This window comes from Halictus rubicundus, chromosome 6, assembly GCF_050948215.1.
Source record: "Halictus rubicundus isolate RS-2024b chromosome 6, iyHalRubi1_principal, whole genome shotgun sequence".
Lineage (NCBI taxonomy): Eukaryota > Metazoa > Arthropoda > Insecta > Hymenoptera > Halictidae > Halictus > Halictus rubicundus.
Genome location: NC_135154.1, coordinates 1,547,684 through 1,563,797, shown reverse-complemented (window position 1 = coordinate 1,563,797; position 16,114 = coordinate 1,547,684). Strand labels below are relative to the sequence as shown.

Genomic DNA, 16,114 nt, shown 5'->3' with positions numbered 1-16,114 from the left:
TGTGGAGCACCGTGCTGGAGCTCGCGAATCGGACGATCCTTGTTTGTCATGATTTGAAGGATTCAAGCGGTGGAATTCGGCCAATGAGAGTGAAAACTGTTGCTGCGCGGTGTCGAGCAATGGCGACACGCGCTCTTCCCGCGTGTTGACATACGCGACAAAAACCGTATGAAACAGCAGTCGCCAGTAAAGACAATAGACACCGAATTTCACAGCTTGAATCCTGAACAAAGTTAATATAACTATTTTTTATATTCTAGTTATTTTTATCGCTGAGTGCGAGCTACCAAGGTTTTGCTAGACATGGAGTTAGACAATGTTATACAACTCCACCATATTATAATTTTATGTAATACAAAAAATAGTTCTGTGTAACAGTTCTGCTATCAAGCAGACGATCAATGATTTTAAAGGGTAGGTCATAAGGGTCATAAAGTACTAATTAATACTACTTAGTAAACAGCTTTCACAACCACTTGGTTTATTTACTCTACTGAAAACATTGACATTTAGGCGTATATTGATATCGAAAACTCGATATGTTATCAAGAAATTGGTTTACTCACAATCCAGTATGCTGCATGCTTATTCTATACTTACGTCGACGCTGTTACGGCACAGAAGCTCATAGACGCCAGCTCGAAAGTGTTTCGTCAAATGTGAGTAATTAACCAATTTCCTTTGATTCTTTTTCATACGAACCTTATTGCATAGAAGTCCTGTAGTACGGCTGCATAAGTATGTCTGTAAGAAAATGTCGAGTTGCTCAAGACAAAACGAACGTTTATACATATCTCTCTCTCTCTCTCTCTCTCTCTCTCTCTCTCTCTCTCTCTCTCTCTCTCTCTCTCTCTCTCTCTCTCTCTCTCTCTCTCTCTCTCCCTCTCCCTCTCCCTCTCCCTCTCCCTCTCCCTCTCCCTCTCCCTCTCCCTCTCCCTCTCCCTCTCCCTCTCCCTCTCCCTCTCCCTCTCCCTCTCCCTCTCCCTCTCCCTCTCCCTCTCCCTCTCCCTCTCCCTCTCCCTCTCCCTCTCCCTCTCCCTCTCCCTCTCCCTCTCCCTCTCCCTCTCCCTCTCCCTCTCCCTCTCCCTCTCCCTCTCCCTCTCCCTCTCCCTCTCCCTCTCCCTCTCCCTCTCCCTCTCCCTCTCCCTCTCCCTCTCCCTCTCTCTCTCTCTCTCTCTCTCTCTCTCTCTCTCTCTCTCTCTCTCTCAAAAGAAGATTCATACAGTGAATTCCTCATATAAGTCCTTTGCAGGATTCTGCCGAAGGACATTTAGACGAAATCTGTGGTTCTGGCCAAACGTTGCATTTGAAATACACAGTGGACGCTAGACACGTAAATGACCCAAGAATAATACAGTGAAGATTCGAGTTTTGTCACTCCCGACGTTCCCAGCTATTGTCACCCGGACACCTCACACCACTCGAGAACCGGCGCGACGCGGCCACAACATTGTCGCGTATATCGGTGTGAGGCTAGAAGACCACTACTAATCCAATTACAAAACTTCTTTATTTTTCATTATTCTTTTATGAAACTTTTACCAACATATTCGTGGCATTTTTCCGATTAAAATGACACCAAATATGATATAATTCCGATGATATTTACTTGTGTAACAAGCATTAAAAGTTTCGAACACAGAGAAGGACAGCGTATGAGGAAGAAAGAGACGCGACGAGTCGAAGCGTTCGGAAAAGATCAAAGCTCGCGTGAGCGCAGGCCTTTAAATGAAAAATGTAACTTCTTTATTATTAATTATTTTTTTATGAGACTTTCACCAATGTATTCGTGGCATTATTCTGATTAAAATGATACCAAACGCGTTATAATTCGGATCACATTTACACTAATTTTTCGTTAATGTAATTGTTATGGGAAGTAACTTTCATCGTTCATTATACAGGTAAATATCATCGGAATTATATCATATTTGGTGTCATTTTAATCGGAAAAATGCCACGAATATGTTGGTAAAAGTTTCATAAAAAAATAATGAAAAATAAAGAAGTTTTGTAATTGGATTAGTAGTGGTCTTCTAGCCTCACACCGATATACGCGACAATGTTGTGGCCGCGACGGTTCTCGAGTTTCGCCGTCACCACCTGGGACGCCGGCGAGAAACGTCCGACGTTCCCCGGATTTGTCACTCTGAAGAACCGAAAAAGTGACAAAACTCGAATCTTTACTGTACAATGTTGCAGAAAAGGACAGTAAAGCTTGAGAGCCGTCGCCGCCGAGAGGTATATCGGTGTGAGACTAGAAGACCACTACAGTAAATTCTCATTATATGACAGTGCCTATCTTACAATTTGAAGTTAGTGAAAAAACTCACACCACCGCAGTAAGTGGCCGAGGCTATCGAGCCGTCGCTTCGCGGCCACAACATTGTCGGCTATATCGGTGTGAGACCAGAAGACCACTACTAATCCAATTACAAAACTTCTTTATTTTTCGTTATTTTTTATGAAACTTTCACTCACTCTCCCTCGCTTTCCCTTTTCACTCATTCCTGCATCAATTTCCACACATACATACACTTTCAGTTTTTAGGTTTTTACGCCACGCAACGCGTACGCGTCTCTAACGCGACGCATCGTAGACGGACACTCTTCGGCGGCGGCGGCTTCCGAGCTTCTTGGCCCCTCACGGGGTATACCCCGCGGTTGTGTGGGTAGTTTCAGGGACCTGTAAACGCTAGGCTTGTAGGGGCTTATATCGGGAGTTCACTGTATATAGGCCGCTAATCCCCTCACATACGCTCGCATACGGACTTTGCGGTTTTCGCACCGTCACACAGTGGTCCAAAAGCGCCAAAACGTGGCCAAAATGCAAAAAATGAATTTCACGTTAGGGGTATGGCTCTTGTCGTATTGGATACTCAGGTAATGAGTGTATAAGAAACCGAAGGTAAAAAGGTCTTACTATTTATACCTGCTAAATGGTGAGAGTACAAATATCCCATACAGTCGTCTCGCAGTTTCGTGCAGTGAACTACGTTGTGAAAAAAAAGGTGTCACACTTACAATTTTACGGAAATTGAATTTTTTGTGCATGTACGATGGATGCTGTTCCTGGAAGTAATTACTATGCATAATAATAACATTGGATTTATATTAATTAATGTTTGGAATGTATGAAGTGAACGATAAAACTTAGTGCACAGATTTTACAAATGTATACTAAAAGTTGTATATTCCACAATATTCCACGGAGATTCTTGTCGAGTCTTGTAGTAGATACTGTTATTTAACATTATTTTGAAAAAGTAGCTGCTCGAAACTGCCCCTTTCGTAATGCGATCCATTTTTGTGACGCAGAGGTAGTCATGGTACTAGTTACAAGCATGTTTTCTCGAGAAATTTAGAAGTTATAATAAAATTGGTTAAATAAGCATTGTATGGTTCCACTTATAGAATTTTCTGATACAACAATTTTTTTTCAACAATAATTTTTTTATTGTTTAAAAAAATTTAATTTTTGTTTTTGTAATTTTGACATCAGATTCATATTCGCTGGCTCGAAAAATATGGGAATACTAATTTTCAAGAAAGTCCAATAATTTTTTTGGTTACGCATCCGTCATTTTGTTTTTTGTAATTTTGACATCAGATTTATAATCAGCGACCCGAGAAACCTATGAGTATCAATTTTGAACTAAATTGAAGTACTCCTTCCTATTTTGGCTACGTTTTGGCGCTTTTGGACCACTGTGCGCCACGCTGCTGTCTCTCTCGCACCTTAGCTCTTGCTTTTTTGCACTCGCTCTTCAGGTCGTCCGTTTGTCGCTTGTGTGCAAATAGGCGATGCTCGTCTTCGCCGCCGACGAACAATGGACGACCTGCTCGGTACACGCGTGAGGCTTTTGGGCGGTGAAATCGTCGATCACTTCTAACAGCTCTGTCTAGTATTTCCGAATTCTTGATATTTTTTGTTTCTTCAAAAATAAAGAAGCAAATGATATTTCTCGAAAATCCTGGAGAAACTAAAAGAGATATTGCACAGTTTGTATTTTTCCGAAGGAAGTGGATAATATTTATCAAAAATGCAAGAGAAAATTAATTCATTGATTATACTTACGTCTCAACTTGCGTAAACGAAAAAGCAGATATTGTATATAATTGATAAACTTATTTATTAAATATGACATTTATACGAGGCGGAACATTACGTTTTGTTCTAAAATATTTTTGTAAAAATCACGATGCGTTTAACACTAGGTTTATGGAGCACTAAAAGTGACTACTTTCCATTACTTTACAAACGTTACAAAAGTGTGTCTACCCAAACAATATTTTTGCAAGCTCAATAATCGTAAATGAAAAATATTTAAGTCCGTCAATTTGACAGGTCCAATACACCTAGTGTTAGGTGGATGTTGTATTATGTAAAACTTTTTTTACTAGACTCATAAAGATAAAATCCCTTTATTAACCCTGGCACGGCGGATTAGGATAGAGTGGGTCGAGTTATACTAATCGGACAGGGGGCCTGGCAATAAATAGGGTCCGTTTTCTGTGTTTGTACACGTCCGTGCCTATCCGAAAGCCACTTGAGAGACGCTCGAAATGCTCGCAACAAAGACCAAGTGCCGATCATCGTGTTCTTTGCTACCAGAACTCCAGGACTGTTTACTCCTCTCTACACCCGAGAATATGTCCACGCCAGGCCTGCTCAACGAGCAGTGTTCTCCTCTTCGCTTGCTTGGCGAGTCAGCCCCCACCATGTCCACGTCGACTTTTCCTTTGGTACGAGGCCCACGACCGCTGCACCGGCAGTTTATTCACTATTACTACGTGTTCAAGTACATGTAAACATGTACGTGATGAAACTTGGGGGATAGCGCAGCAGGAGGGGAAATTAGAGTAGGGGAACAAGTCTTGATCTGGCCACACTGCTAGCGAGCCACACGCGGTTCCTTCCCGGCTTAGGTACTTCCCCCACTCTTAAGGCTCGTACAGACCTGAACATTTCGACGAACATTGTGCCGAACGGCGCGTCGAACAGCGAACGAAACGCAGAATCGACATTAATTTCGGTGAACCGAACGGCGCGCCGGAGGGCATGCCGATCGGCGGACGGGACGGAGATCGACATTAATTCGGTGACCAGCGCAACGAATGGATCGCATTTGTGTAATTTCCAAAATTTCTTGCAAACTATGGAAGCTGCAACAGCATATATTTACATTCACTACTCGTTAACCGCAAAGGATAAACACAGAAAATCTAGAAGATGGTGGCAAACCAATTTATATACACGAAGGCTGTCGTATGCATTTGTGCGCGCACTTGTGCCAACGGACGATTTTATCAATTATGCGATCTGTGCTGCAAACAGATTTACAAGTCCTACCCGTTTACGTTCGTGCGCGCGGTGGACCCATCACTTACCGGTTTTTCGACATACATCAAAGGGAATGCGCGCATTTATTTTTTTGCTATAGTCTACGTCAGCAGCATGGTGCAAGAAGATTTGATGAAAATATTATTTAAAGCCGATAGAGGTTGTTATAATATCAACAATCAGCAACTCCCTCCTAAACATTCACAAACCTTTTTTATTAACAATCATCAATTTGTTCCTACACAGTATCCTTCACAAACCTTTCCTCACTTCAATCAACAACTCTCTTCTACACAGAATCGTTCACAAACCCTTTCTCACTTCAATTGTTTGGCGTCAACCGACGGTCGGAGTCGCCTGGGGGCCGGGACCACTCAGAAATGAGCGCGCGAGGAGGCAAAGAGAACACGGGAGAAACAAGACTGTTGTCCTTTCGGATAAAATTCACTTTATTCACGCGATAACGACCGGAGACCGGCTGGTGTTCGTACGATATTCGGAAATCTTGCGCGTGATCGTCTCTCTTGGTGAATCGAGCCGGAAATCTTGAAAGGCACCTTGACAAGGGCCGCCGCGATCGAAAAATTTTCAACGCGAGCGTCGGAAAATCTTGTCGCGAGCAGAATCACGCAACGCGACACGAAAATATCGGTCGGTCGAAGAACAAAGTTGCGAAAGGATAGTACGAGAATGAAGCTGATAGATGCTGAATTTGACTCGAGCGAGAACTGAGAAAGAAGAGAGCTGCTCCGCCAGGGGAGAGCCTTAAATGTTCTTCGACCGGCAGACGTGGATGTACGCTATTGGTTATGATTGATTGTATGATACCGGTAAACACACGGTTGAGATTCAAATAGAGGAGGTTTACCGGCAATGAACTCTGACAAATATTATGCGACCTCGCCCAACGGTAACGAGCGATCGCTACGCGACTCGGTACACATTAGAAAAAAAAAGGAAACTAGAGCGAACGCTCGACGGTTGTCGTAACGGCCGGCAACTCCAGAATTCGAATCCCGAACATCAATAGTCCACAGTCTTATCACGAATTGCAACCATTTCATTACACTCCCAATTCAAATGAATAAAAATAAAAATAATTTTTGTACTTACCTTGATATTTTCCTTTAAAACATCTACGAGTGCCTGGCAAACTTCTGGAATTATGCTGCTTATTGACTGTTTTGAGATTCTCAATAAATATTGCAGACTGGTGTATGAATCTCCTGTTGCTAAGAAACGGAGGGTTAACGTCAATCTATCTTGAACAGTTATTGCCTTTCTTAGGACTGTATTTTGTTTTTGTTTTTTATTGCCAATTTTATTTAATAAGTACTCGAAATCGGAGGGCGTTATCCTTGTAAAATTTTTATAATGTCCACTTATACTTTGAAATTTTAAATCACCCATTAAACTGCCAACATTTTCTGTGTTCCTTCGTGTATATAAATGGGTTTGCCACCATCTTCTAGATGTTCTGTGTTTATCCTTCGCGGTTAACGAGTAGTGAATGTAAATATATGCTGCTGCAGCTTCCATAGTTTGCAAGAAATTTGGGAAACTACACAAAAGCCGAAATTAAGCCGTCCGACGCAGCGCGCCGTTCGGTTCGCCGAAATTAATGTCGATTTTGCGTTTTGTTCGCTGTTCGACGCGCCGTTCGGCGCAATGTTCGTCGAAATGTTCAGGTCTGTACGAGCCTTTAGGCTTCATCGTTATGTATAAGTAGTAAAATTTCGTCCGTGTTCCCGTGCCACCGCGCCGCTTCCGTTCCACTAAACGGCAAATCTGGCGACCAAATGTTTTATTGCCGTCCGCATGCCGACAGCAACCTACAGTCAGTCAGAAAAGTCTCCGTACACAGTTCAAATAAAACTGTTTTAAAAATGTACCATACAACTTGAGCTTCTTCCACAACTTAGATAGATTAGTTTACTAAATGGCGTGTAAAAAATTTTTTAATTTGTAATTGTCGAGGATTCTAGAGAAAATTGTCAATATTGGTTTTTACTTTTCGTGCCCGAGGCGGGCAGCAATAATTCTTTCGAATAGCTTGCCCGCCTCGTCGAGCAAACATGCCGGCTGGTATGCAGAGGGAGACAATGCGGGTTTTCCCTCCATGTGGAGGAGAACCAGGCATGCATTTTTCCATACCTTGGGGAAGACTCCCCGGCGCTCTCGCGTCCATGATGCTCCTGAAAGCCGGGGCGAGGACCTTTAGGGCCAAGGACCTTATACCACCGGGAACCCCATCTGGGCCGGGAGCTTTCTTGCCCCCAGCCCGGAGTTCCCGAACGGCCCGGTACAGCTCCCACTCGGTGCCCCGGAATTCGTCCGATCATTCCTTGGTCGGTTCCGGGGCGCGTTCACCCCTCCCCCTCCTCGTCATTGAGGGCGAAGAGGGTACTAACGACACGTCCCAATAATTCCGGGTCCAACCTCTCCGCAACCAAGCACAACGAATCCAACCAAGCACCGCCTTATACGGGCGTCCCCATGTGTCCCAAGCCTTGGTCTTGGCAGCGGCTATTGCTCGCTTGAAGGCCACGGCCACCGATCTGTACTCCCCGTACAGCTCGGCGACCCTCGGCTCTGCATCGCTGCCCAGAAAATGGCGGCGACGGGCGCGGGTGTACTGGCGGCGGGCTCGGCCGGCCGAATTGCGTAGTTCGGCCAGTCATCCCAACCACCAGTATACGGACTTTCTCGGGGGCTGAGCTCGGACCCGGGGCATCGCCACATCGCAAATCATTTGCAATGTGTCTCGGATCCAGTCCGCGCCCTCCCCTGGCCCGCCGAAGGCCAGGCGGAACCGATAATCGCGGCCCTCATTAGGTCCCCGTCCAGTCGCTTCAGCGCCCATCTGGGTGTGACGTAAACTGGGTAAAAATACTTGAAAAAAGGAGAGTGGGAGTTACCCAGCTCTTTATCCCGTTCTTTACTGACAAAAAGTATAAGTTTATTTAAGACAAAGTTACAAAACGGAGGTTCAGCCAAGATTGACTGCCCTGGGAATGTTCCCATACTTATAGCTTGACCTTATTGATTAGTAATGCATTTTTTTGGGGGCTTTCGAAATCAGGCGGATGTGATTTGACTAATGCTGTTGCGTACGCGTGTATCGAGAAATGCTGTGGTGTCGAGGTGAATGCTCGGGGAATGCTGACTTGTGCAAATGACTCGGGAAATGCTGTGGTGTCGAATGGAATATGATCTGGTATAGCTCGGGGATTTTTAGGGCGTTACATGGGCGTCGACGGGATGCTACGTCGGAGGGGCGTGTCCACTGGCGAGTCCGAGGCCACCGCCACGTCCATCAGGACGTAGCAGTGGTCCGACAACGTTTCACCATCCCAGACCAGCCAGTTAGACACACGGCGCGAGGCGGCGGCGGTCGCGAACGATACATCCTCTACCAACCAACCGTTCCACCTCACGCACGTAGGCACGGAGCCTCGGTTTAACAGCCGGAGCTCCAACCCCTCCGCCCAGTTTTCTAGGACTCCGCCTCGGGCGCTGGTCCTTGGGTTTCCTCAAGCAGAGGACCTCGCATTGAGGTCCCCCAGGACCAGCACCAGACCGGCCATATAAGGGGCTATTATGAGCCCCAGCCGGTGCAAAAATCTCCCGAGTTCGGCGGAGTCGCAACTGGGTGAGTTGTAGCGTCGACCAGAAGTCTTCCCCCTGCTCCGTTCGACCACGGAGCAGGGTGGCACGGCCGGCGGCGACACCATATTGCCACGGAGCCGTCCACGTCACCAAACCAGTGTAGATGGTCTGGGATGCTGTACGGCTCCGTGACGACCGCAAAGCCAACCCTCACTCCTCCAGGCACTGGACCATCAGGTCCTGCGCCCGGCGGCAGTGGTTGAGGTTGCCTGCAGCACCGGCAGGGTAGACCGTCGATGCGCGTGGGCCATTTTTTGGCGCCTGTGGGTCTTCCCCCCTCAGCGATTGACGTGGAGGATGGGGGGCAAGTGACCACCACGCTCGGGCCCGCATCCACTTCCATACTTGTTAGCTGGAAGGAGGTGGGGGGAGTGGCCTGAACACCCCCCGACGTCCCTCCCCGGCACGCTTTGGGGTGGCGCCACACTGCCACCCCCTTTCGTGCCCTTCCTCAGCTTCGGAGGCGGGGAGCAAGCCTTGCTGGGCGGAGCCTTCAGCTCCTCCACCCTCACGGACTCGAGGGTGCAGTCACCGGCCCGCGCCACAGCTTCCACCACCTCCTGGGGGGTCACCGACACCTCCAGAACCGCGAGGCGGATTTCCGCCTCTTTCGCGGGCCTGGCCATCTTGACCCCTATACCCCCCAGGACGGTGGTCATTCTGGCCGCCAGGGCATCGGCCTTGGGGCCCCCATTGGTACCGGGGACCTCAATAATTAGGCCCCCGCCCGCCGCCCTCTTCCATTGGCGGGCCCAAATGCCAAGGGCATCGAGGTCGATGCCTTGACGGGCCCTCCTAACCGCCTCCTCGTAAGAGGCCTTGCTCCCCTCCGGGACAGTTATGGTGACTGCCGCCGAACGGGGAGTGGCCTTTACCTTCGCGGCCGCTTTTCCGCCCTTCGGGGCGGGAGCCGCAGCCTTCTTGCCCTTCGGAGCTACGGTCGCGGCCTTGGGAGAGGCCGCCACGGCCGTCGTCGCTGTCTTGGCCCGCCTGCCCACCACCTTGGACCAGGTGTCCCCATCGGAGTTACCCGGTGTTTTCGCCGGTGGGACAAGGGGCGGGGCGGGGCGGGGACTCGCCGGCCGTTTTTTAGGGGATGGGGCGGGGGCGCTCGTCATGGGGTTCTCTCCAGCATCCTGCTGACCCATTTTCTTCTTCTTTTTCTTGTTCCCGCCCGGCACCGGGGCGGGAGCAGGCGTCGGCGGCCCGGACGCAGGGGTCGGGGCGGGGGGCGACGGAAGCATGGGCAGGGGCAGGGGCTGAGAGGCTCCACGCCCGTCCGCGGCCGGGGCACCGGGCCCAAGATCGTTCCGCCGGTCAGTGGTCCGGATCGCAGAATTTAGTGACATTTGTATATAACTTTTGAACCGTTTGAGATATTGAAATAGGGTTTGAACTAAAAAATATTGTAAAATAATCTCTTTCTAATCGTACATGTTAGAAAATATTTTTTGTTTAATTTGTTAATTAATTATTTTTATAAACTTTTATTTAGTTGTTGAATCAGTTGCTTTCCTTATTAAAACCATTGTATAATAGTTCGAAATTCAAATCTTATAATTTTTTATATATAATGTAATTATGTTATTAAAATTTTTGATAAAATGTACAGGTATACAAGTTATTAAGTACGGTATCTAACGTCACAAATATATATTGCGAGCAAAAGTAATATTAATATTTTTTTAATTGATAAAATAAGTATACTAATTAATCTTACCATTTTGTTGTTGAAGAAGTAGGTGGCTTTTGTTTTCTTTATTTTTTAAATAATTCTTTAGCCTCTGGACTCAATTGTTTGATTTTCTTCTTGTAAGATCTTATTCTCGTTGCCGAAATATGTAGGTCCGATGTTAATAACAATTTGTGCAGTGTATCTTCATTTTTAGCGATTCTAGAAATTTTCTGAGTATTTTTGGTCCTAATTTTTTTTAAATCTTTGTGTCTTGTTTCTTGAGCCTCTTCAGATAATTGGCCAATCGGAAGTAATGCATGCTGTATTATCCCCTTTCCATGAATTAATAATTTATGAATGGAGGCTGGCATATAATACCACCCGTAGTGGTCAATAAAATATTTTGCTGTGCTTTGTGCGTATTGTCCAAAGTCTGTGTCTATTTCATAAGGCGAGGAAATTGTTTGAAGTATAACGTGAAATTTTTTTATTAATAATAAATATAAGCATTTCGGATGTTTAGAGTTCGGATTTCAGTGCTAAGAGTTCTTGGGTTATCTCGTGTTTCACAACGACCAACATGCGGCGACCGCGCGGTCGCCACGACATTGTCAGCTTTAAACAACTATAACTTCTAAAGTAGGACGAGGTAGGAAAAGATTTTTGTACGGTTATTTAAAGAAAGTTGTACCGAACATATTCCTGTTTGTTAGAGCCTGGGATCTTTTGGGATAAAAAAGATCTCCTCTGACAAACATATAAAATTTTTTAAATCTGTCATGTATCATTCAGCATTATTTTTTAAATATATTATTATTAGTTATTACTAAAAATATATATGGTTTCTTGTTGGAAAGGAATGCTCTATATCATGCAAAAAAAAATTAAGAGAAAATATGGGACGAGACGATGAGGACATCGCAAAGAACTTATGCAATTTTTCCTGGTGAAATAGGCTACTTTCAAAACGTTCAACTTTAAATGATCATAGAAGCTAAAATATGTATTCAATTTCATTAATTTCTTCATTTTCGAGGTCTGTGGACATTTACAAAGCAATACAAATTGATTAGTTTTTAATTTCGAAAAGTCGACTTTTTGTTCGAATGTCACTAAATTCTGCGAATCGGACCACTGTGCGCCGGTCCAACTCACCGCGGAAGGACGCCAGCCTCGCGTCGATCAACGCCCCTATCTAGGCCAAGAGGCCAGACGCCCCTGTCGGCGCCAGCGCATCCCCCGCGCACGGCGCGCCGTGGCACTGTCGTAACATTTTTATAAAGCTCCGTGACTCTCGGTCGCGACCACGTAGTAGTCAATCGGAATTATAGAATTTCCACGTGTTTAAATATTGTTTTGGGAAGTGTTTAAATTATGAATTATAAAGGAAAAGTGTTCCGGTCGTCAGTGGATGTAACTTGCAGCGAGCAAGTCGCTTTGGCGAGAAGCGACGGCGAGCGGAAAGCGCCGTGCGTCCATTCGACACGATTTTATAAAGTTTAAAGAACTGCGTCTCGCGGAAATAGAAACGCGTCGCGTTGCGTGCGATCATCGCGTCGAACAGACACAACGTATTCGTCTCACGATACAAATTCTAATTCAAGATTAATTACAAGATACGTAGAAGTATCCTTTGAGAGATACTGTGCGTACCGCCCGGGTCGAAGCGAGACAGTCAATCATCGCATGATCACGGTTGTTCTTTCGAAACCTCGACAGAGCGTACTCTGAGGCGACGAATCGTGCGAAAGGGTGGACTCCTGGGTTCCGAGGAACTGCCGAGGTTTTCTGTGGGTCTCGTTCGGATCGGGACTATTTCATTTCACGCAATCGCGGTTTTTCTGTCGTGACCTTAATCGAGCTTACTTCGAGGCCACGCACCGTGCCAAAGGTTAGACTCCTGGGTTCCGTGGAATCACCGAGGTTTTGGTGTGGGTCTCGACCGGATTCGAGGCGATTGTACTTCGTACGATCGCGGCTACTCTGTCGTGACCTTATCAGAGATTACTCCGAGGCCACGTATCGTGCCGAAGGGTAGAGTCCTGGGTCCCGTGGAGCGACCGAGGTTTAGTGCGAGTCTCCCCCGAATCGGTACGATAGAGCATCGCACGATCCCGAGTATTCCGTCGTGACCTTTGTCAGAGATCACTCCGAGGCCACGTATCGTGCCAAAGGGTGAACTTATACGTCCCGTGGAATAACCGAGGTTTAGTGTGTGTCTCTACTGAATCGAGACGATCGAGCCTTGCACGATCGTGGGCACTCTGTCGTGACCGGTACCCGAGAACACTCCGAGGCTATGTATCATGTCAGAGGGTAGACTCGTGCGTCCCGTGGAGTGACCAAGGTCTAGTGTGCGTCTCCACCCAAGCCACTTGTACGAATATCAGCCAAGTGCCTGGATGGTCTGATCCGCGATGTCGTTCGGTCGCGGATTTTGGGTCAGATTAGAGCGATCGGACTTTGCGCGGTCTGTGACACTCTGCCGCCTCCTTGATCTGAGATTGCCCAGAGGCCACGTAACGTGCCGAAGGGCAGACTTCTTGGGAGCGTGGAGTGACGGCGATTTTGCGCGTAGGTCTCCATCCTGACCACTCGTACGATCATTCGGCCGAATGCAGGGATGGTCAGACGGGTCACGTACTGCTATATCGCGGGGCGCGATCCGTACTGGGTTTTCATCTAAGTGATTCAGAAACCAGGCGTAGAGTCGAGCGAGCGTACCGCGAACATTCGTCACGCATTGGTAGCGAGTTATTTACGCGTCGCGAACTTTCGCCACGGAAGGACGACGCCCATTGTCTTACGCGTCACCGCGGCGGAATTTAGTGCCATACAAACTTGTATACAGTTCCTTCTAGAATATAGTTCCTTTGTTACTCTATTTGGGTCTCTAATATCTTATTTAACTCGTCCAAACCTCACCGCTTTCCAGTGCCTGGAGGCACGAATTCATTCTATCTCGAGAATTTACGAGTTTAGAGAGATTAGGGTAGTAACCGGCCCTGTGAGACGGTTGTTGGGACGCAACGAAATGCGAGACCCATAAAAGAGTTCTCGAATGTCAGACAGAAATACAATCACTGCGACCATCCGCAATAAATTACCTCAAGGAGCGAAAACTCTTAAGCCCGACGCGACGGGACTCTTCCTAGACTCTCGAATGCCAGAACAGAAACAATCAAAGACTGCGCCTGGTCAATGTCGAATCCTAAAAACCAACTTCCTCCCAATAACATTCAGCACACGCAACGCCAAGCACTTCGAACCCCGAACATAAATTAGTCTAAGGGTCGAAGAGTCGTGAACCCGAAGCGACGGGACTCGTCCGAGTTTTCCACGCATTTTAAGGCAGCGCGTCTGGAAAATCTCACCATCCTCTCTCTCTCTCACCCCCATTCTCTCCTCTCATTTTACCACCTCCACCATAGAATTACAGCCCTTAAATATCCATCTTTGCGGGCGCGTCGCCAGTCTTCAGCAAATCTTCCGGCACTTTAAACATACACTCCTCGTTTCCGCTACATGTTTTGTACCAGTTACCATTATTAAAGTTATCGTTATTAACAAGTTGTTGAAGTAACACTCAAAACACCTCACCTCTTACAAATAACCGAAACCACTGGTCTTTCCCGTCCATGCACGAACAAGAACATTTTGGTCCTTCGAGCCGGATTCAGTTAGAGGTGTCTGAGTCCACACATCAACAACTATCAAGAAACTGTCACGCTGAAGACTCAAATCAACAGTGGGAAAAGTATACTGTCGACAAAGCACAGTACTCTCCACATAATTGTTGCCAACAAAGCGCAACAACTATAATTAGTACACCAGGGGTGTACCTCCACGGGCTGTATTGCCGAACTACCTGCCACGGAAGCGCAAGGAGCAGGTACCTACCACAAAAGCGTAAGGAGCACCAGCTACCTGCCACGGAAGCGCCAGAGGTCAAAAACAGCAACGAAAGGAGTCAGCACCAGAGAGGACAACTCATCGTCCACGTCTGCATCTCATTTGTGGTGCACATCACACCTGCATCGAGCCGACAGCAGCCGAAGCAGAGGACAGCCGAAGCAGAGGACAACCAAAGCAGGAGCGGCGTAATCCAGGTTCCACGCGCTACATCAGGTGACATTACCTTGCAACGGTCCGGTAAGTCACGTTTCTGTTAAATCACCGTCCTGCATTCTTTCGCATCCCTCTTTGTCTGTGTTCATAAACACAATATCCGTTAGACAAGTCGTTAAAATGGCTCCGTCCGTCGAAGATCGCGTTAAAAGTTTGAAGATCAAGCGCGAAGCATTTCGTATAGAACTCTATGAGCTTAAAGAGGTGCTCGATGCACCAGAGTTATGTCCAACTCCATTAGAGATGAAATTCCGTTTAGAAGACTTAGAAACCGAATATGCCACGTTTTCAAAAACACAATCAGATCTTGATGCTGCTGACGACACAGGAGCACTTATGCGAGATAGAATTCAATTAAAAACATTATATTTACATTGTCGTGCGCGTACACAGCAATATATAAATGGGAAAACATCAGAAAATACTGGCGAAGGATCGTCAGCTAGCAACCTTCGTGATTTTCGAGCAACGCCGCAATCAATCTCAGAAGCCTTTGAGACAAAGATTCAATTACCAAAAATTCGTTTACCCACATTTTCCAGAAAATGTGAAGATTGGCCATGCTTCGCCGATCAATTTCGTGTCACTATGCACGATAACCCGCGGTTAAATGATTTACAAGAGACAAAAATGGCTAGGCGGGAATCTATTACAAATGATTTACCAGAAGCAGGAATGGCTGCTAAAGTTCTTAGTCATGAAAGTATAAGGAAGGAATCTTTCGATATACATACGCGGTCAAATAATTTTGAACTTGCAAATAAAAATGAAAATAATCTAACTAATACGATTGAAAATAGTCACTCTTCTAATGTGGCGCAATCCTCCTTAGAACCTATCAACATAACATTAGAAAACGTAGACGTAACTCAGAATACTTCTAAATTCGATACCTGTTTAGCATCGGAAGAAAAATCTATAATTGATTCCAATTCTCAGAATGACATAGAGAAGCATGAAATTCCTGAAACTGTTCAAAGGCAGAAAGAAAAAATGCAAGTCGACGATAATCTTTCTGATGCACATATAGATACAGACTTATTTCAAAATATTGCAACTGATGAGTGGCAAGAAAGAAATTCTGAAAAAAAATTCTGTGCGCTCGATGTCAACAGAGAGGTTGGAAAACGAGAATGAGAATGAATGTGATGATTTTATTTTAGTTGACACGGTAAAGGTAATTTCGAAAACGAAAGAGACATAGAGTAAGTTAACCTACTCGAAAGAAGATAGAATAGATCGAATAATACGGTTACAATATAATAATTATTGTTCAAAGCAATGAAGTTAATTAATAA

At 46.0% G+C, this 16,114-nt stretch overlaps 1 protein-coding gene across 2 annotated transcripts in view; it reads left to right on the top strand.

Moving 5' to 3' along the window:
* Positions 1 to 16,114, top strand: part of LOC143354976 (uncharacterized) — a 47,748-nt gene that overhangs the window by 12,970 nt on the left and 18,664 nt on the right. For both annotated transcript variants that reach the window (XM_076789398.1, XM_076789401.1), the window contains exon 7: positions 514 to 659. In XM_076789398.1, the coding sequence (XP_076645513.1) occupies positions 514 to 659 (146 nt within the window). The remainder of the gene's footprint in view (positions 1 to 513; positions 660 to 16,114) is intronic.